Source organism: Haliaeetus albicilla, chromosome 1 (genome assembly GCF_947461875.1).
Source record: "Haliaeetus albicilla chromosome 1, bHalAlb1.1, whole genome shotgun sequence".
Lineage (NCBI taxonomy): Eukaryota > Metazoa > Chordata > Aves > Accipitriformes > Accipitridae > Haliaeetus > Haliaeetus albicilla.
Genome location: NC_091483.1, coordinates 53,983,713 through 54,005,555, shown reverse-complemented (window position 1 = coordinate 54,005,555; position 21,843 = coordinate 53,983,713). Strand labels below are relative to the sequence as shown.

General features: G+C 40.1%; 1 protein-coding gene across 4 annotated transcripts in view; it reads left to right on the top strand.

The window, feature by feature from the left end:
* CRACD (capping protein inhibiting regulator of actin dynamics) overlaps positions 1 to 21,843 on the top strand; it is a 139,801-nt gene that overhangs the window by 67,556 nt on the left and 50,402 nt on the right. For 3 of the 4 annotated variants that reach the window (XM_069789607.1, XM_069789590.1, XM_069789600.1), the window contains exon 3: positions 8,520 to 8,591. The exons of the other annotated variant lie outside the window; for it this stretch is intronic. In XM_069789607.1, coding sequence (XP_069645708.1) covers positions 8,567 to 8,591 — 25 coding nt within the window. In that variant the 5' untranslated portion in view covers positions 8,520 to 8,566. The remainder of the gene's footprint in view (positions 1 to 8,519; positions 8,592 to 21,843) is intronic. 4 annotated transcript variants of the gene reach the window in all.

Below are 21,843 nucleotides of genomic sequence, written 5' to 3'. Positions count from 1 at the left end.
AGCTCACTATAGCTCTGGGCTTTAGTGGCTGACTAGGATGGAGAAAGGTAAAGCTCTTTGGGAAGTTCTAAAAGAAAAAGACACCCATGTAGATATCAGACCTAATTATGATACAGCATGTTAAATTCAGTACTGGCAATGGACTGACTATCTGGTCTGTATTCAGAGATCTAAAATGCCCTATGGCCTTCTTCCCCTCCATCTGAATGAATCTCTCAGCTGAAGTGCAGCTCGGAGACCTAGGCAGCTTTTAAAATGCTGCCTGTGCGTACTTTCTTATTTTTATTTCATGTTTCACCACACTGCTTGATCTTCTGGGGGATCTGTGATGTCCTGAACTGGCAGTAGGCAGAGGTGTCTTCAAGACAAGGTCCTTCTTCAGCTCCATCATCTTTATCATTAAGTAGAAAGGGAAGCTGAACTCTCCTGTCATGGTTGGATAATGTTTCCCACTGCAGGGTCCTGCTGAGGTGGGTAATTTTTGTTGATATAACTCAGGATAAAACAATGTCAATAGTGCTGTCTTGTACCTTGCTCTTTTTCCATATTGCATATGTTATTGTGTAAAAGTAAGATTTCTCAAAAAAAAAAAAAAAAGGTTCTGGTGATGAAGTAAGAATATGAAAGATTTATAACCCACAGGCAAGTTTTACTAGAAAAACTCTTCAAGGCCTTTTAAACTGTTACTTTAATCTGACTACATGTTTTGCAGAAGGACAAATGCTGTAATTTTTAATGGCTATCATCTTTTTAGATCTGGAAGATATAATGTGCCATTATAATACTCCTATGTAACATAGGCAGTAAAAGTATCTTTTATTGAGCCTGTTAATGTAGTTGTTTACTCCTTGGTGAAACTTAAAGTATGGAAATCATGCAACTAGATAATGTAATTTGAAGAAAATAACTTTCTTTAAAAAGATTTGCTTGTAATTCTACAGCATTCAGGTAGCTAATACAGTGCTTTATACCATAATACTGTTTAACACTATTAAACTGTTTAATATAGCATTCATGTATGGCACTATTTGCTTATTGTGTTAAATAGAAATACTGCAAATATCATTTAAAGTATTTATTATATAAATATATAATACTATTATTTGTTTCCATTAGTGATCAGAGGAAGGAATACAGACAGTAAGATGGAAAACATGCTCTGCACAATATGACCTTCTTCTTACAGGGCTCTGTGATTCCTGCAGGGGTGACTTACTGGTGCTGCTGCATTTTGTTATGAAGCACAGCTATAATTTTCACATAATGTAATGACCCTCACAATACTGCTACTGCATAGTTCCAAAGCAGCCTAAAATGTAAGACATTTTACTGCATGAAAGATGATTTAAAAATAAGGGAAGCTTAACCTCATGTTTGATTTCAAAATCTCAGTGGTTATATAAATGTGTTGTGCTATACTTCTTGTTTCAGTAACATTTGAAAAAAAAACCCCAAAACAAAAACACCCACAAAAAAACATGGCTGCAGCTGAAAGGGATACTAACCAAAATGTTCACTCTGAGGTACTGGGTACTGATGATTCAGGTACTGTAAAAATAAACTGTTTTTTTGGTTGTAAATTAAAGAGACAGAACACATTTTCATTTTATTTATAGAGGAAGCGTCTTCCTTCCTCATGAGTTACTGCGAGGAATTTGCTTATGCCTGTGTCTGAAAATTGTAGAGTTGACCAGGCTGGTCTTGCAGTTCCTTCTTACTGCAGATGGGTCTCCCAGTGTCTTTCTTACATGGTCTGGAGTATATTTGATCGCTTGGGCTAGCAAGATCCAAGTATTTGTATAGGGAGTCTAGGTTACAGGTTTTTACAGCAGGATTTGATTTAGTATTTTCTTCCTTGCTTCCCTTTCTTTTCTTCTTTTTCCCCATTATTTCAAGCTGTAGCAATGTTCAGCTTAATTCTAGCATTCTGTGAACAAAAGAATCCTAGAAACTGGCTCTATGAAGCAATACTGTATTCAGTTTATTTTGTCTTTCCTCTTCAAAGTGTAGGACTGTTAATTTCATTATATTTCTGAGTACCTTATCAAGGTGAATGTTCTTGCACTTCCTGTATGTGTCCAGTTGTTTAATATACTTTGTTGAGAAACTTTTCCTGATACTGAATCTAAACTTTCTCTGGCAACATTTTGTCCTAGAAAACACTTAGAGGCTCCTAAACAATCCTACTCCTTTCATTCTTTGATAGTCTCACAGCAAAAATCAAAGTTTAGTGCTGAAAGATGAAACTATCTTCAAGGATTCAAAATATAATCTTTTCTATTCCCAAACTTATGGTATTTCCTCTCTTAAGCTATAAAAAGAAAGCTGCCATAAGGAAATCTCCAGTGATGGAAACATAGGAAGGAATTATGGAAAACTAGATCATAAAGAAAACAATTCTTTTAGGTTCCAGTTCAGGAAGTTGCTTGAGGATAAATTAAACTGAATTCCTCAGTTGGGGTTTTGGTGTCTTAGTTGCATACATCATTAGTGAAAACAATACCATCTGTATATTTTACTTCTGTTGAAGTGTTGTTAAATAGGCTGAAGACATCTTACTTATTTCCCCCAGTCATATTCCCAGCTGCTCTCATGGAGACTAGCACCCTTCCAAGGAAACTGGCCCAACAATTTGAGAATTAACAGACCAGATAATACATTTTAAAAGACTGCCACATGAAAATGAAAGGCACTCATCATCACCTATAGCTTAATAACTTGTAATTCCTATTAGGTACTTAAGGGAAATTTATATAGCCTTTGTGATGTCTATACAAAGTTGTAAATGGACAAGCCTACAATTCAGTCAGTTGAAAGAGAGTATGAATATGTATGAATGAGGAGATACTCTTACGGAAATCTTAATTCTGAAAAGCATAAAACATTTCCTAAGACTGAAATGCTTCTTAACCTGCAAAGAAATCTGACCTATGTTGAGCACTAATTACAGAAGCAGAAGTTAACAGTGCTTTCTCTGGCTTTAAAGATTTGTAATCTGTATCAACTAACTAAAAGCTAGATGAGCAAGATCATCCAAGATCATTCCAGCAATAGTGTTTATCATATTAGTGCAACAGAACAGACCCAGGCTATTCATCTTTCTTATAAGTGCTTGACTCTGTTGGTGGCAGCACGGTGTACAAAAAGTAGAAAGACTTTTGTGGGAAAGACTTTGTTGCTTGTATTAAAATAGATGGTTGAGCTAATTATGGAATGGGAGTGGGGATTTTTAAATGCCTGCACTAAATGCCAATTTCTCCTTACAGTTTTAAGAAGCTTGGAAGAACTGTGCAATGGTAACTCTTAAGAGTTAAAATACTGCTGAAAGTTGTCCCCTGAAAAGTCATAATTCAAGCTCATGAACTGCCAGTTTTCTGCTAATTTCATGGCCTTGACTTCAGAAATCCCAAAATCTACAAGGCAGTGATTTTAATCTTTATTTAGGATTCACATGTAGCTGATCTTGTTTAAATCCCCTCTGCCTCCTTATTTTCCTCCCCCCTCTTTTCCTGCTGTCAGCCCTTTATTCTTCATCAGTTTGCTTTAAAGGCCCAGGGTGGATGAGTCAGTGATTCCAATCTGTATCTGCTTAGATACCAACTCCCTTTTAGGGATAGCAGTATCATGCTTTACCTCAGTAGGCAGTCATGCTTTTTGAGCAATTTTGACATCTAGAACTTTCTTTTATTAGATACTGACTGCTGCACTCCTCTCTTTTTCAGAAAAGCGTGGTCTCTGGGGTCTTTTAAAAAAAAAAAAAAACCCTGAACAAAAAACCCAGCTCTTGGCTGCACAGATATTAGCAATGTGATGAAGATTCGGACTGGTTTAATCTTGTGTTGATCCCTCACTTTCCTTTTTTGTCCACTCATCAATTGTTCACACATCTTCAGTCAGCTGAACATCTATCTCTTTGCCTTCCTGCCTCCAACCAGTCCTCTCCTCCTCCACGCTCCCAGGGAACCCCTAACACCGGTGCTGCCAGACCATGTGGCAGTGAATTTTGCTTTTGTGTGACTTGACAGTTTGGTGGGAAGCTAATACCATATCTCTCCCTTGCTAAATAAAGAAGAGGCTGTATGTATCTGGAATAAGAAAGGCTGAAAAGCCAAAATACCTGGCGAGAAGGAGATCTTCTGTGCTGTCGCCACAGCAGCACCTGAGTGCTCGAGCAGGTGCAAGATGCCTCTGAAGCACCATAAATGCCACAATTGCTCCATGCTCTGGAGCTGCAACCACCCACACAGATTAGGTGTCTCTCACTTGAAGGGAGTGAGGAAGGAGGGAACATTTTTCTCCCTCCTTAATTCTCTCTTCATCTGTAAAGCCAGGAGAAAGCTGGAAGGGTAACACATGATGGTATTGTTCTGTGTTCATTTTTTCCAAGCAAAGTATTGAAAATGCTTCTGTCTCTTTAAAACGGTGTGGTATTTTGTGCTGTGACTACTACTGAACGTGAAGTTATTTGAGTGAACAGAATAACTTCATGTGTGTTGAGGTGTGAGGTGACCTCATTATTCCTAAATCTGTTCCTGTTTTGTAGCACTTCTTATTCAGCTCTAATCTTTCAGCTGCTTGAGTGTTTTTATTTCTGCTCTGGTTGTGTAACAGAATTTTTTTGAAATGTCAAAACCACAGCAACATAAGTTGGTTAGTTGAGCCAACCTGGTAGAAATTTAGCTGCTCATAGATAAGACAATAACAGAGCAAGATTAAACAGGGTTCGTGGCTTAATAATAAGAAGCAACACTTGCCAGGTTTTACTTCAGTGCAAGGATGTTGATTAATACAAGAGATGCTTCTTTCCAACCCAGAGCTCTGGTAAAGGTATGAAAAAAAAAATCATTTTGTCTTTGCTTGCACAAAGTCAGGGCTTCAGAGAGGTGTTGTGTTGAAAACTCTGGTAAATTGGTGTTCCCCGTCTGCCTTCAGAAGAGCATGTCGTGGGGAGCGCTGGTAGGCACTCTGCAATCAGTGCTCACTCCAGGACAGAGGTGCACATCTCTGGGGAGACACTGCTCCATTCGACCCTTTGTGTTTTTGCTGCTACTGAGGACTGTGCTGTTGGGACTGTTTATCTGTAAATGGGGCACCTGTCCACTCACAAGGAAATGAAAAAGTTATTTCTCAAAGTTCACCCAGTGGGCACCAGGCAGCCTTGCTGGTCATTACCAAGTAGAGTTTGAAGAAGCAGATTAGAAGTGGATGACTGTATATACCATTGCAAATGCCATATACTGTCAAATTTCTTGTGCTAACTTGAGAGTTTTTCCATTTGGACCTCCAGGATTTAAGAGACAAATGAGACACAAGAGTCCAACTATGTTGCTTGAGAGCTCTCTTTATTGCCTCCCGAGTAGTTCCCGTGAGACGTGTTTTGTCTAAATAATGCATCTCATCTTTTGTATCATTAACCACCCTTCAGAAACTTCCTGGCTTCCAGTGAAGCGGTTTTTGCCTGGTTCATTGTCTGCCACTCTCTTTTACTTGATTTCTCTTACTAGCTTCAATATTCTCCACTGGTTGCCTGTAGCTTGGAGCACTTGCGTGAGTTGGTAATCTGTGGGGTTTTTAACCAGCAGGTAAGTTTTCTGACCAAGCATGTTTCCTGAGTTAAAGGTCTAGTGCTCCAATATCTACAATAACCTCCAATATCTACAACTACATATGACAAGGTTTTAGCAATCCCACTGTCTCGATTTCCTGTCGCATCCAAAATAGGTCAAGATGAAATATGAAGTCAGCTAAGCTGGCAAGAGGGGGCAAAAATTTCAGTTTGGCATCACTGCCAATTCAGTGATGTGAATTATTTAATTACTCTGCTGAAGAAAATGTAAAAGCAAACCACGCCATGTGCCTAAATATTTTTTTGATTTTACATGAACTGGAGTTGTCTGGGGAATAACTAGAGCCTTTTAAATGTCTACTGCATTGCACTCTTCAACTATCAAAACCTATTTTCATGTAAGTCAAAACCTTTATTTTTCTTTTTAAACTTTGCACATTTAGTTTTGTCACTTCACCTTTTAATCCTCTTTCACTTAATGTTTTGACGTGTAAGAAAAGCTTGTGTTTCAATTTTCATCCCTGCTTAAACAGTGAAAGGCTGTGGCACTGGTGGCAGGCAGTTTGGGTATGACTGAGATAAAGCTGGTATTAGGAAGTTACAGGGAGAGTGGTTTCTGCCTCATCACAGGATTGTCCACCAGTCGTCTTCATGCCTGTTGTCTGAGTGATGCTGTTCCTCAGCTGCTGTTACAAAAAGTCCTCTGATAACCTTGTGTGGTGATTAAACACTGCTAATTGTCCTTGGGTAGGAGATTGTTTCTGGGTCATTCATGCATCTCCAACTTTGATGCTAGATTAGGTAGTCCCTCTAAGAGTTACCTCTTGACACCAATGCTTTTCAATGTTGCAATGTTCAACTGCTGGTCTCCAAGGTGAATCTCCGTCATGGGGTTTGAAGTGATAAAACTGAAAAGGACTTGAACAGCTGCAGAATGTGCCCAGGGGAGTGACCACAGCTGTGATCTGCAGAGTGCTTGCTGGGGTAGCTGTGCAGCCTTTCTGATGGTCCTGAGCCCTATTGTAAGCTCTCATGGTCTGAATTAATCCTGGCTTGCTGGCTATTAGGAGGGGTGCTAGATCTAGTGTAGTGCTGTGGGAGGAAGGCTTGAGGGGGCTGGGTGAAGTGATTTATTTGCTGCAGGGAATCTTGGTCTGTGAGCTGCTGGAGTGGAGGAAGCAGTACTTTCAGATGGGTCAAAAAGCTGTGCATTTTGTCAGACCAGAGTAGTTTCATCTTTCTATTCTTCTGTTCCTTTTTTTTTTTTTAGCTCTTTTTAATTAAAAATGAAATTGGGTGAAAGTCATTCTCTTGGCTCCTGAGAATGTTTCATTAATGAAATAAAATGTGTCCCTAAAGAAAGAAGTTGCTAAAGTCATAATTACACATAAGTCTTGATGTATCTACCAAAGAAATCAGTGTAAGATACCTCAGAGGAGAGAGCGACATGAGGATATTACTCTCAAGCTTTTTATTTTATCTTCTGTCATTTTCGGTTCTATCCCATTTGCTTATGTTTTGGGGAAATGATTCTATATGTCTGTATTTCCAGTGCTTAGGAAAATGAGGCCGCTAAGCAGCCTGCAATTCTTCAATGTTTCTCCAAATAAACTGTGTTTTTAATTGACTTGACAGAGGGAGATTTAAGAAATCAGATATTATTGAATGCACTATATACAATAGATTAATTAAAGTTTTCTTCTGTTAAAGGCTTTAACTTACTGATTTCAAAAGTCTTTGTGATTGATATGCAAGTGCTAAGGACCTCTGTTTAAACCAGATGATAACCATAAAATTATTTGGTTTCACATTAAGAAAGTACAATCTTTCTCTAGATCTTGTGAGAAGCACTTTTTGGTCTAAACACCTTTGGGATGTGAAGGCCTAAGCTTAGCCACTTGTTGCTGGACTTTGGGTCAAACTTCTAAGACATGATTTTGAACAAACACAGTGCAGGAATTGAAAAGACAGCATTAAAACATGAATTTCCTGTAGAGGATTTTACTGCACTATAAGCTATCTGGTTCCTGGGAGACTTGAAAATTAGACCACGTATTTGTATGCCAAACTACAGATCTGGGAGCCTAGCTTTACTGGGTATATTTTCCCTTACATCCTGGCTGCAAAGATCCATTCGTGGAAGACTGGCACCTCTGCGAAAGGAGCTACTGGAGCCATGGGAAGTTTTATTCAGAGCACAGGGAAGTACTGTAGTAGGCTTTGGCTCAGCCCGTGTTGACTGAGGACTGCATAATGAAGACTTTTTTAGGTTTTATATTCAAAACATTATTGCTTTCTAAGAGGGATTTGCATCATTGTTGCTTCTTTTATGACGATAATACAGACTGCTTAATGCTTGTCTCCATTTCATGGTACTATAGGATGCTTCAGAAAATATTAGTGCCTGGCACAATTTTTCTTGGAAAATGCAGCCTCCAGATTTCATGGTAGTTATTGACATTAAACTGTTCTTGTAAAGGTAAAAACATGGATGATAATATAATGAGAGGATTTTTCTGACTTTTTAAAAACTGCTGCTGTTATTCATAGCACCTACAAAGAGTTGCCTAGTATTCCAGGTATACCTTATTGCCCTTGTGGAAAAGGTAAGCTATTTTTGTCTTTGTAGCTGGGGAATACTGAGCAAAAAGCAGTTAAATAAACTAATGTACCAAATGAATATCGCATGAAAGATCAGTCAGGAGGTCTCAGCTATCAATCTGAAATCACCTTGGCTCTTGCTAGTTAAAATCTCCCTTAGCATTTTCCACAGGGGGAGTGCTAAATAAAAACAGAGTGCTGAAATACATGCCTAGCTTGATTTTTGAGGCTGTTTCTACAAGCTTGCTATCATGTTACAGTATGTCCTTCAGAGTTCTCTTAAAAAAAACCACAAAAAAAGCCAAACAAATCCTTCTCTTTGGTGATTTCATGGCTTTTGTTTCCTCCTCAGAGAAGATCAAGTCTGGAGTTTCTCTGACTTCGTCTGAAATTGTAGGCATGATCAATTTGTTTAAGAAACCTTGTAAGTATTTGACTGATTCTGTAGATTATGGAGCACATGATGTCTTGTCATTCGAAAGCTCACTGTTGAGTTTTTGTGGCTTAGTCTGGAATACTGTCAGTGGGGAGCTGGCTGAGGGGGGAATGTGCTGTGCTTATTGTTTTTAAGCAGGAGCTGCTGCTAATGTATGTGCTGCTTTTGTCCATTTTTATGGCAGTCATAATAAACAGCGTTATGTGTGAAGCCGAGTCAAATCCAAACCAAAGAGGTTATTGTGGTTTATGTTTTTGTAAGTAATTCCCTGTGGCATCACTGGGAGCTATCTGCAGCACTGTGGGAACCTCATCTCCCTCAGTTTGTGTTACGTCAGATGCTGTGCTTTGCTGTACCTTTTGAAATGGTCCTTTTAAGAGATGACAGTATAGAATTTATGGATTTAAATTTTGAAGTAAATAGAAAAGTATATGCTCGTTTAGGATTATCTGGATTATTTTTCAAAGTTGTCAAAAAGTTTGCTATTTTTAAAGCTTACTACTGTAGTTCTAATTTCAATAGGTTTTCCTATGTTAGTTGTCAAATATTATCTCTCAGTTGCACTGATGCTAACTTATTTCATTTTTATTTCTTGCATTGGATTTGCAGAGATTATTTGACAAATTCAGAATTTATTTGAGTTAAATGATGTGAATGGACCGAAGCAGTATTAAGCTTGTCCCTATGTGTAAATACCAAGCATGCTATCAAGCAGTGGCGCTGGATTCATGTGGTGTCCTTCTGTTCACCTCTTTGTTGGTGCGGTTTTGGGGGGGAATGGGGATGGGGGAGGCGGGGTTGGTGAAAGTGTTTATAATAAACAGGACTTGCTTTCAACATGAGATGGTGGTTAACATCTTAACATCACAGAAGCTTTAGTCTGTTTTCAGGCTTCCTGCTTGTATGTCTATTCCAGTTCAGAAGTAAATAGTATCTCTGTTTCCACTGGACTGCATGGTGTTCCGCATAAGCTTGCGCTACTGTAAAGGTATTAAGAGGGGAAAAGGCTCTCACTTGATTCACTAACTGCCCTTCAGAACAAGCTGTGGAGTCTCCCTGTCGCTGACGGTCAGGTCAAATGTGCTCTCGGGGAAAAAAAGGAGAGAGGAAGGACTGTAAAAAAGCCTTTACTTCTCAACAAATTATTTAATTGGCTCTAATTATGTATTTAAAGGATGGAAGTGTAAGAAGACTTACTTTGTGTGCACTATTGAGGAATTCCTGTAGGAAGAAGAGACACAAGTGTTTGAAATACCTGGCTAGCTCTCTGTTGTCATCTGTTAATAATTCACACGGCCCTTGCATTTGTATTTTGTTGAGGAAAACAGAGTAGGCTTGAAATACAAAGAAGCTCTTAACTTCCTTTGTGAAGGAGTGGGAGTACAGCGTGTCTATTCAGGACAAAGAAAAGAATTTACTTGTGTGAAGTTTTCAGACTTTTTTAGTTTTCTTTTTGTAGGCAACTTCACCAGTGGCATTGTGGGAAGGAAACTCTGCTTCTCATGTGGCTTTGACACTTGTGTTAGCTATTATTAGTTAATTCATAACTGAGCTGCAAATTCCAGACCCAGACTTTCCCAGAATTTGGTGCCTGCTTTTGTAGAAAACCATTTGCTCTACAATTACCACCAAATAAAATGGTGCATCACTGTCTTGTCTTATACTGGGGTTTGTGGTTGATCACTGTATAGTACTACTCTGAAGACTTAAAAATCCCTGGCAACCAGCTGTGGGAAACGAGTGTGATTCAACGTCATGTGAGTCTTCTCTGAAAGTTGCTGTTCTAGGAAACCTGTGTCCATGGCCACTACCTCCTTTAATAGAAAAAGGAGTGGCTAAAATATATTTGGTTTCTCTGAGGGTACTTGTGTTTCATGGATAGGATTAAAAGTAGAAAGGTAGAGAATATCTACAGTTTGCCAGCCTTCTAGCTGAGGTGAGTGATGACAATTTTGCATGCCTTGGTGGTCTTGTTCACAGAACATGCTTCTGTGCTAGGGCTTTATTTTGCCTTTGTTTTCAGTCCCTTTTCTATCCTAGTATGTGCAACGGTTTCTGAACTTTCTCACCCACAGCAAACTTTCTCTCCCCAAATGGGTAAAGACAAATTTTGAAAATATTATGCTATTAAAATCTTGTTGGTAATACCTTCTTTGAGATATTTGTTTGTTTCTGATTCCTTAAGTGTACAATTTATGTAAGAGAGAGGTATGACTTACTTACTTACCTTACTTCTGCATAAGTATTAGCACAACGCTAAAAAATGGTAACATGAACACAGGTGATATATACATCCATAAATACTCTAGATAGGATAGCAAAGCTTTTTATACATGGAACATGAAGTTTTAATAGCTCATGGGTGGAGACAGCCACTAACTGTCTAACCCGGTCATTTGTAGCGAAGGCATTCATTATCTTTGTTTTATAAGATTTCTTTCAAGAAAGTTGGAATGTGTGGTCTGGCTGCCTGTCCCACGGGTCAGGACTGAATTTCAGATTACTCCTCTGCTGCTTGAGCAGACTGGCTGCTATTGGAAACGCGACACTCAGCTAGGTGGAATTCTTGTCTGCACCAACCTTGCCATGCCTGCATTTATTTTTCCTAATTACTAAACAACTTACACTTAATGAGTTGCAATTAATCAGTACCTTTTGCTTTGCTACACATATAAAATTATACTTCAGTAAAATGCTTCATGAACTAATTAGAGATCTCAACCCAGTGTAGTTGGAAGACTTCTGTCCTCTAGTTTATTGGTTTCTTATTAAATAGTGAGATTAGAATCTTGTCTCCTTACTCTAAAGATGTAATCTCTTCATGTTCTTCTTCTCCCTTGGCAGACTACATTTAATTCTTATTCTGGAATGCTGTTTCCCTAAATGATGTGTCCTCTTTAGCCTATAGAGCAGAGCACTTGTCCCATTTCACAATATAGCCTAAAGCAGGGATGACCAGCTGCTCTGTGTTTGCCCCAGCTGACTACTCAGGTGCTGGAGGATAATAAGAGGCTGACTCTGCAGAAAGGTGCTTGGGGTATCCTGAAGAACAGGTATGAGCAAACCTTACCAGTCTGATGGCATGGTCCAGCAGGGTAGGGCAGAGAAGTACAGCTATTCACGGTGAGGTCAGACTCAAAAGTTACCAGCTCTGGCATGGAACCTATTCCTGCAGAAGAGAGCAGAGTCCCGCAAGGCTGCCTCGGTGGCTGTGCCCTTGCCCATCAGCACCTTGAGGCACTTATAGCCACCTTGCTTTCCCCCACTGTGGATCTTGGAACAAAAATTAAGATGTTTCCAGTAAAAAAAAAAAAAAAAAAAAAAAAACAAAGCAAAATAACCCCCCTTCCCCCTTCAATTTGGGCTGCTTCTGCTAGAGGCCAAGTAATGCTGGTGATGACTGCATAAATTACGCAGGACTGAGGTCTCCAGAGCTGCTGCTTGGGTTCCTGTCATGCTGTGAGTAAGCACTGTGTTTCCACTGCGGCTGCAAAGGGTGATGCTGTCTTTGGGAGAGTTTGTTTCACTGGGGGTTCTGAAGACTCTTTGATGGGCAGTTTATGTGGCAGACGGTGTAAGTAAATGAACATTTGATGTTACAAGGAAGTAATGTGATTTGCCTACTTCTTATCCTTCTCTGACATGTGAGGTCTTGCATGCGTTTTCACAGCCATCCTTTCTGCCCTCTTCCTTGGTGCTGGTTAAATTTCGGATCCTTTGGTTAAAGCTTTTGGCCTCCTTTTATAGCGATGTGCAGTGCATGTGGTGTCCATGCAGCAGTGGGCTGCCATAAGTGCTGCCATGCTGAAACACTTGCCAGCCAGCAAGACTTGCAGTTAGGTACCAGTTGCATGATGTACACATTGACAAGGCATCTTGAAGAGGAACAGTTTCAGGTAGATAACCTGTTTCAGCTTCTATCCAGTGTGCCCTTCCACTTCATTCTGAATGCTTTACTTAAGTAAAATTGGGAAAAACACTTCCCTCTGCTTTTGGAAGAACTTAGTAAAAATAGTATTGTATTTTTAAAAGCTGTTCAAATAACTTTTGCTACAAAGTAGTGAAATCTCACTGCACTCTTTTTTTGCTATTGTTTAAGTGGTTATCCAGATGCTATCTGCATTGCCTTACTATTACTGGAGCTTTAGGATACAATGTGGGTGATGCCCTTATAGGACTCTGTTTACCAAAATCAAATACGTGTATTTGAACACCTTTTAGTCAAATGTTTGACTGTCGTTTCCAAACTGGCACCTTTGAAGTAAGTAGCAGCTGCCCTCCAATTAATGAATATGGTTATATAATGCCAGGTAGCTATATGTATTCTTTCCAGTTGTTTTTTTTTTCCTCCTAGATTTGTCAGTGATCTGCAATATGCAAGTACATGATAAATTTCATGTAGAGAAACATTGTCTACGCTTACCTTCATTTAGCATTTGTTGGAATGTTAATAAAACAGTGAATTCTCCGGCAGTACAGCAGATTAGTTGTCATTAGTTAATTTTCAGTTTACAGTCTGAAATACTTAAACTTATTTGTGCGAGTCAGTCAGCCAGAGAACAGATATATGTAGCATTAACTGTGACTGAAACAGATAAATTGCATTTGCTCAGAGTAATATTTTCTGCAAACAAATTATGAACAATCTATATCCTGGCATATATGTCATCTCTCTACCATCAGGTAGAGACATACCTGATAAATCAAGCCAGGCTTAAAACCAGAAGATGTGGGGAGTCTCCTATTTTGTTCTGATGCAGTGCGGTTGTGCATTTTATGGTTTGGCTCCAGATAATTTACAGCAGGAAAAGGAAAAGGAGGGAGTGGTGTTTCTCTTGCAATTGAGACATACCCTCTTGTGGAAAAAACCTGGAGAAAATGTTGCTCTGCATTGGCATTGCAATGTATTCCTGCCCTGCAACTGATGAGTGGCATTTTTCTTTCTTCCATGTAATATGTAAGACTCAGTCTTAAAAAGTGAAGAAGAGGGGACAAAGGAGTGGGAGAAGTCTAAGCTTAACTTGTACATTGTGCAAAGTTACCTTCGTATAACTGACAGTTCTGTCATTTCATATACCTAAATTAAATGGTTCTTTCCTCTGACTGTCCTGGGTGGGTGTTACTGCGCATATGGCTTTTGGGCTTTAGCTCTGCTGTTTAAAGAAGTATCAAGATTAGCACAGTCATTTAGAGCAACAGGATTTTTCTGAAAATGCAGTAGGAAACCTGGTATGTGGATCTGACAGAGGGCTAACACAGAGCACTGGAATAACTATTCTCTTCACATAGGACTTTTGGCTGTAAATGTTAGTTTTCCCTTTCTGTGTGCTATGATTAAAAGACTGCCCACGACATAAAGCAACAACTACTGTTGTTTCCATACTCACTCTTGACAAATCTCTCGGAAACAATCGTGTGAGGAAGGCTTCAAGAAGTGCAACCTGGATTTGCTTTGAGATGCTTTGCAGTATCTCGGCTTAAAAATGCATCAAGGAGAGAGATGTGGGCATCTCTCGAGGCTAGTTGGTCACATAATGGAAACTGATTATTTTTATAAACTCTTCTTTCAGCTTATTATTTGTGTACTGTTACAATTCTTTCAGACTTGCATGTGCTGCTGTAACCCTGGGTGGTGCTTTGCAGAGCTGGAAAAATACTGTTTCGGCTACTGAACGCTTGTAGCCTAGATGAATTAAGAATAGGTACAAGGCAGGTAAAAAAGGTTAGAACTAGATGAGTACTCGCCTCTCTCCTCTGCCCCCACCCTTTTCCCACATTTGCTCCTTGCAGTTTCTTTTACAGTGATTCTTCTTGAGCCTTGAGTTTTACAAGTGGAGCAGAGGTATCAGGTGAAAGTGTGTTTTATGCAGGGTGGCAGGAAGCCTACAGTGTGTCAGAGAAACAGTTAGGGAAGGGAGCTAAATGCCGTGTGATCAGCATGGGCTTCCCCTGAATCTCATTGTGAACTTCCCTTAGCTGGACAGGCAGGGTACCAGTTCCTGTACCAAGCTGCTTGCAGGGATCCAAAATGCGCTTCAGCACGTGGGAAACAAGTGTTCAGAGCTGCTGAAATGGACTCCCGCTTCCATCTGTGCTTGACAGTCAGACCCTGGCATTAATCAGTACTGGGAGCAGAATTTCTGTTTCATGCTTGCTCTTGGTACTGTACTGGAACAGCTGGAGGGTACCTGACCTGCCAGAAGGCACCCTGTACAAGCGACTTTTTCTGGAATGATGCTGCATCAGGAGATGTTGCGCTTGCCTGGTCCCCCGGGCTTTTATGGCTGCTCTAGCCCTTCAGAGTACGACAGACACAACCTGCACTCCCAATGTCCTTCCAAGGCTTAGAAACTGCACACTTGAATATTTCTCATTCTAGGGTCCATGTTGATGTCATATCCTAGAATCTACAATGCATTAATTTCCCTTGGTGGTAGTTATGTTTAACCATCCTCACTAGCGCAGGAAATCTTGTGCTTTGCCTGGCCACCTGAGTCCTCTCCATTCTATTTCTATCTGGGACATAGTAAATGATAAATAAATGCCAGTGTGGGCAGGTGATGTTGGAGAGAGCACCATCTCCTTTCTCAGTGAAGTTTAATCGTGTCCAACTTGTGTGGCTAAATTTGATGTATTTCACCAGTTTAGTGGCAATAATGCTTTGTAATCTCAGCACAGTGAGATGGTATGTGATTAGTGCGATCAGTCACGCCCTGGCCTGGCAAATCCTTGCCTGGAACTGAAACAGCATGAAAATAGGAAATCTTTTTTTTTTTTTTCCTCTTCTTTCCTTTAGGCAGTGTGAACAAAGATGTTTTAAAAGGAAATTTCTGGTTGTCCTAGTTCAGGGATAGAAAGAGTTGTTCATTTGTGCAAAGGCCTTTTTATATTTGAATTATTTTAGATATTTTTAAAATGTTTAGTTTTATAAATTCTTGAGTGTCATCTCTTTATGGCTGCTTCTCTTCTCTTTAAATTTGCCTCTTCATGAGTAATTAATTTTCTTCTCTCATCGTAAAATAGAATGGATAGGGGCAGATTTCACTTAGCATCACAGTAGTAGCTTGGATTTTTCCGTTTTTATGGTACAGATCTTATAAGGAACCCTTTCTTGTATTTCTATTTGTAGGGTTCATGCAGATATCTTACTTGGTTGACATTTAAAATAACACTACTTCTACTTATTAGTGTTTTAGGTTAATAAATATACTCAGTGTTAGCCAAATAAATTGGGTGACAAAATACATCTATTTAAGTATTTTATGAAGTGAATATTGTTAGTTTTGCAAAGAACAGAAGAAAAATATTCAAGAGGTTTTTATTTCTTAGCTATTTATAGGGAAGTCTAAGCTGTAAAATTTCATCAGATTTCTCTGAGTTTTCCAGTCAGTAAGTGTTTCAAGTGATGTCCTGTTTCTCTGTTTTAATTCTGGAAAACAAAGGTAAACCATGAGTGCCTCAAGTCTTCAGTTGCTTCCAAATAGCAAGAACTCCACTGAAAATATACAAATTGTATTCATTTTGGTGTGTGTTCTGACTTTTTCTTTCTTTCTTAATAAACAGCAACAGGGAAATAGCGTCTTATTCTGTATATTTTATTATGTTGATGACAAGATGAGGAATTGGGTCGATTTTAAGCTCCTTTTCTAAAGCAGATCTAGTGTTTGAGAAAGTGGCCAGAACTTCAACCTGAAGACATACAGTCCTCTTCCCGTAACAAAAATGTCTTAATGCACATCTTGTGTCAGTGCTTGGCCTGGGTGGTGAAGGCAACCCAGGCTGAGGGCTCCAGTGTGGATGTGGAAAAGCAGCCGTGAGTTCTCTGTCCTGTCTTTGACTCCGGTCTGTGAAAAAGTTGTTTGAGATTTGCCTGTTGCCTGCTTGCCATGTAGGGACAAGTGATGAATAAGGAGGGACTAGTTTAGGCTTGTAAAATGCTTTGAAGTTTGAAATATGATACTAGTATAACTAGTGATTAATACTAATGATCAGTTTTGCTTTTTTATCTCCATGGTCTCTTTAACCACTAAAAGTCTTGTTACTGAAATTGCTGGCAACAGTGTTGGTTAAGTGCCAGCTTGGATGGAGCTTTTCTCTTGATAGTGTTCAAGTCAATGCGGAGATACCAATTTCATCCTTAAGTCTGTGTTACAAAAATTGGCAATTTTGGAAAAAGGTGGAAATGGGCATCTATCCTTGGCACTCAGAAGGGAGATCCACTGTGGACTGGAATAACAGCGTGTCAGCAGGGGAGGTAAAAGCGCAGTATGGTACCATTCTCCGCACAGCACGGCGGTGAGGCTGCGATGCTGAAGATGCAGAGGAGCAGGAGGAAGTGTGCACAAGCAGAGGAAAAGCCTTTCTGACTTACAGTGAAGATCTACCCAGGTCTGGCATATTTCGATATTCTGAGGATCTGTGGCTGAGTTTCCTGCTTGCATGCCCAGGAGGCAAATCTTGTCCCTGAACAGAATAGAGACCGTCTCAGTGTAGTGCCTGCTGTTCCTGAGGAGGGGCATAATCTGGGCCTGTGTACATAGTGAAGGCTGCTCAGACAGTGAAAAAACAGATGTTGGATATATAGGCAGACTCACAGACTCAGGCCAGCTGTCCTGAGTCTTAATCTGGCCTCAATTAATGTCAATTTGTGCAAAGAGGATTTGTTTATCAGAAGGAGTAAGTGAGCCTGGAGGAGTGCTTGGGAAAGGAGAGCGTGCAGCAGAAAGGTGGAGGAGGAGCAGCGAGGAGGTGAAGGTGTCCTCCTGCCCTGGCTCTGCAGAGGTCCAGGAGAAGAGGTGGCTCCTTGCAGGAGCACAGCGTTTCCAGGCTTTGAAGGGGAACACAGAGCAGGTTCTTCACCCCCTGTGCCGCTGACTAATGTTATTTCCCATGATGTTTTGGTGATACGCCAGTCTGGGGAATGAGTGCCACGATTCCTTCTGACCACCTTGCCCAACAGAATAAGGTGGTTGAGGTTTGGCTTTCTTCAGGGGGAAAAAACCCTAAACAAAACAAAAACCTTCCCAGCTCCCTACTTCTCTTCACTGTGGCTTTCACCATGTAAGCATTCACTTTGGTCTTTGCTTTTTTACTAAAATGGCTGGAGAATTTCTGAATGCCATGGTTCACACAGCTCTTTTCTTAAGAAGAAATAGTTTATTTTCTTTACTTTGCTACCCAGCTGTAAACCACAGCAGCATGATTTTAATTCTGTGAAATCAGAGATGGTCACAAGTGTTTTAGTAGTTTTAGACACATTCAGCCTGAGTTCAGATTTGACTTGGCTTCCAGGTCGCTCAAGTATGGGTTTTTTTGTGACTCAGTGCAAAATTTAGAGATGGTTCTAAGACTTCAAGTCCCTAAATTTAGGGGGGGAGATGGATTTATTGCCTCCTGTTCAGTTTTACCTTTATCAAATTTAATGAAGAAATTTATTAAAATAATGGTTCCACTGCAGCAGTTGGTAATTTGCTTGGAAAAGCCCCTTTACTCTTGGCTTTTCTATATCACTTTATAATTCTCAGAACTTTGAAAGACAACACACAAGCATAAAGTAATCGTTGTGTTGTGTCGTGTGTGTTGTTCCCCCCACCCCCTGCCCCCCCCGTTAGAGTTACATGTGGAACTATGCGTGAACTTTTTTTTTAATGTAATTTACTTCATAGAAGATATGTGGTAATTTTCCTTGTGATCCACGGAGCTGCTCTAACTCAACAGGTATACTGATAGTTTCCAGGAAAAAAACCCTAACAATCAGACATCCCTTATGAGTGGGGGATTAAGTAAGTTCATAAAATGAAAATTTGACTCTCTTCATTTTCTCCGACCTATTTAAAATATTTTATCAGTTCATCTGAATTGTAAGGGTAAAATTCACATATATGTTTGTAATTGTAAAAGTATATTAAACTGAAACTGTGCAAAAATGAAAAAAAAACCAAAAACAAAACAACACTTGAAGCCATTCTTTGACGTTTGCCAGTCACAATCAATCAAAAAAACATTTTTATCTGCTGTTTTTCTTCATTAATTGGTTATTACTGTTCTGAGTAGTGACACTGTTTTGAAAGTGCTCCGTAAATTGCCAGTTTTGGTGCTTGCAGCTGCTGTGTGTCACAGTATGTCTTTACTGGTTACAGTTTGTGTTAGGCAGCAAAAGCAGAAATACTGTATCTGATTTTGCACCGTGATAAGAAATTTTTATCCAATAAGATCGCCCTTATGTGACATTCAGAAAAGAACTTGTTTTGTGTCGAAACACCTCAGCAATGTATTAATTCATTCTTTCCTTTATAAAAGAAGGAAAAAATTACAAATCCCAATCCAAAATATATTGGAAGTACCTGCTTGCTTTCGGCCTTGGTTTATTAGCACCTAGTGATTTATTAGCCAGTTGGCTCTCCACCTCCTTGCTCGGGTAGTAACCCCTATCAGTTCCACGCCCTTTCCATAGGATAACATTTCCTTTTTTGAAGCTGCACCGCAGTGCTGGCTTATAATTATCCTGCGATCAGCTGGTGTGGTCAGGTCTGTCTTCTTGCCCATTTCTAGCTGATCGAGGCCAAGTTATTAGAAGAATGGCTCAGCAATATGCCCTAAACAAATGAGTTTGTACATAATACTTCAACATTGCCCCTCATTTCTGTTATCCCAGTCCTCCAGCCATCCGGTCTCCCTGGCAGGGCACTCTGACTCTCCTCTGAGTTCAGGATACTTCTCAACTTTGCCTTATTGACGGATGTCAGTGCATGCTGTTAGTGCTTGTGCCTTATCGCAGAAGAGGTTTGGTCTATGAGTTTCATGCTCCCTTTGTGAAAATTAACGTTTTCTATGGTAAGCCAGTAGTTTCTGTGAGGATGAAATGCTCCTTCGCTCACTGGTGAAACACTGGGAAGCGGTATGATCCAAAAGGGTTGACCTGTCCTGTAATGCAGGACTTGTTCTAGGGGCTGGAGGGGCAGAAAAAGCAGTTTGTGTAGCACAATCCCCTGCAAGAATGACCGTAGTATTAGTGATTTGAGTGTGGGATCCTCACCTGTCAGCAGCTTGTGCCAGCCTTGAGGAGGTACAAATGACCTGCAGCCTCTGGGGAGGGGCAGCAGGGAGGTGTTTGGCTGGTTTGGGTTGTATTCCTTGGACTTCGGACCGCTCTGCAGCGGGGCCTCAGGCAAGTTGCTTTGCCTTTGGGAGGTTTATCCTTCCATCTGCAGCTTGGCCAGTAGTTCAGGTTTTAAATGCTTTCAATTGCATTGGATTGTCTCGTGTAAGAAATGAATCTGCTGAGGGAATCCCATATTTTACAATTTTTTTCTCTGAGAAGGAAATAATGAGCCAACATCTCTTTACTGCATTGACCTTCAAGTGTTTAATGCAGATCTGGAAACCTCAGAAAAAACGCAGCATACCAAAAGGGTCTTCCATCATGAATAACTTGAGTTAATAAGTCTTGCCCTAGTAAAATAAAACTTTCTCCCTTCTGTTACATAATGGATGAATGTTTTGTTGGTGAATCAGAAGCTATTGCAGTCTCTTCCTTTCTAAAAGTCTCACATGCATCACTGAGCCCAGAGCTATTATAAGCAGGATTTATCTTATCCCATATGTTCTGCAATGCAGCCCAGCACCTCAGTAAGATCTATCGCGTTTACTTAACCCTTTTGCAAATGTCCTGATATGTATGAACTCCAGTAGCTGCTGTCACTGTGCTCAAGATGCATATCCCAAGTTGTTTTAAACCCCCTGACTACTCACTGTGTAACCTTTATATGGGGCTTCTCCCCGGCAGCTGGGAAAGGAGGAGGAAACTCCCTGGCTGCAGTAAGGTTTGCAGCTGAGGTTTGTACCAACTTTCTTATACTGCCTTCCCTGCTGAGAGTCCCCCCTATCCCCAGGCTATCCCACACATTCCCAAAGTGACCTCCCTGCTTTAGGTTTGGCCATGTTTTTTAGAGAGCAGTGTCTTCCCCATCCCAAAGGTGCTGCCCAGGACTGGCAGTGGGATGGATTAGGGAGGCAGGACGCCAGTGTTGAAACAAAGGGTTGGGTGAGGAACATGAGGCTTTCTGACCTCTAGGACCACTCATTGTGATACTCACTAAAAGTAACAGGCACAGAAATACAAAGACTGGCTGGGAAGGCTTTAATTTATAGATGAGAAAAAGAGAGAAAAACAGGAGCTTAAAAAGGAAGGGAGGTGAGACTGTTGCTGGAGTAAATGAGACTGAAGAAGTGGATAGGAGCAGTATTTACTTGGCTCTGGTTCTTCTGTTTAATGTCACCTGAATGCTTTAAAACTGCTCTTTACTACTCCTCTCCATTAATATCTCTTCCTTGCTGCTGAAGACCACTGTGCCAATCCTCATGCAGCAGAGGTTAAATCCTTTTGCCTTGAAGTGAGTAAAATAAGATTTTACTTTCCCTGTTACTTCCTCATTGTGTCAAGAGAAGCGTTGAAATAGCTCTTTCCTTGCTGTGGATGATAAAGTACATTATATGGTGTTTGAACATTAATAGACTCTATTATGCTGATTCATACGTGTTTACTAACAGCTGACAATCACAGCTACATGTGCTTTCCTTGGAAGATACAGTGTTTGGGAGGAAGAAAAATCATAAAATGGGCTGTTTATAGAAATGTTTTTGCTTCTGCAGGTGGCAAGGGAAAACAGACATTTCTGGATCCAGAAAGTAAGATTGGTTCTTGCTGTGTTATGGATACTTTAGGTAGTATTACTAGTTTATATCAGGTAATCCAAGAATACCTGATCTTCTCTGTGGGACAAGTTTGCAAGAAATAGTATCTCTTATAAGATCACTTGATACTCTTGAAAAACAGGCAAGCATTAGCACGATATTCTTCCTTTGCTTTGCCTAGGTGTTCCATGAGACTGTTGTGGCTGCACCAATTTGTCACCTTTGATCCCTCTCAATCTTGTTTTCATTTAATGTTTCTCAGGTATTGATTTAATCTCTGGTCATATTATCTCATCTTATCCCTGTCAGCATGGGACTATTGCATACTGTCCCCTTTATGAGTGTTATGTGCTAACGTCTCACAGAGTTGAACTCATTGCCGGGAAGTGACGTTACTGGCTATGAGCGTCAGTCTTTTTTTATGTCAATCTTTATTCCCTTTGTGTTATCTTAAATGTTTCCTCGGGCTCTTTTGTGTTTGTGTGTGCTTTGTATATCTGGACTGTGTCCATTTATCAACCCCAGCTTTCTTTTTAGCTACCTATGG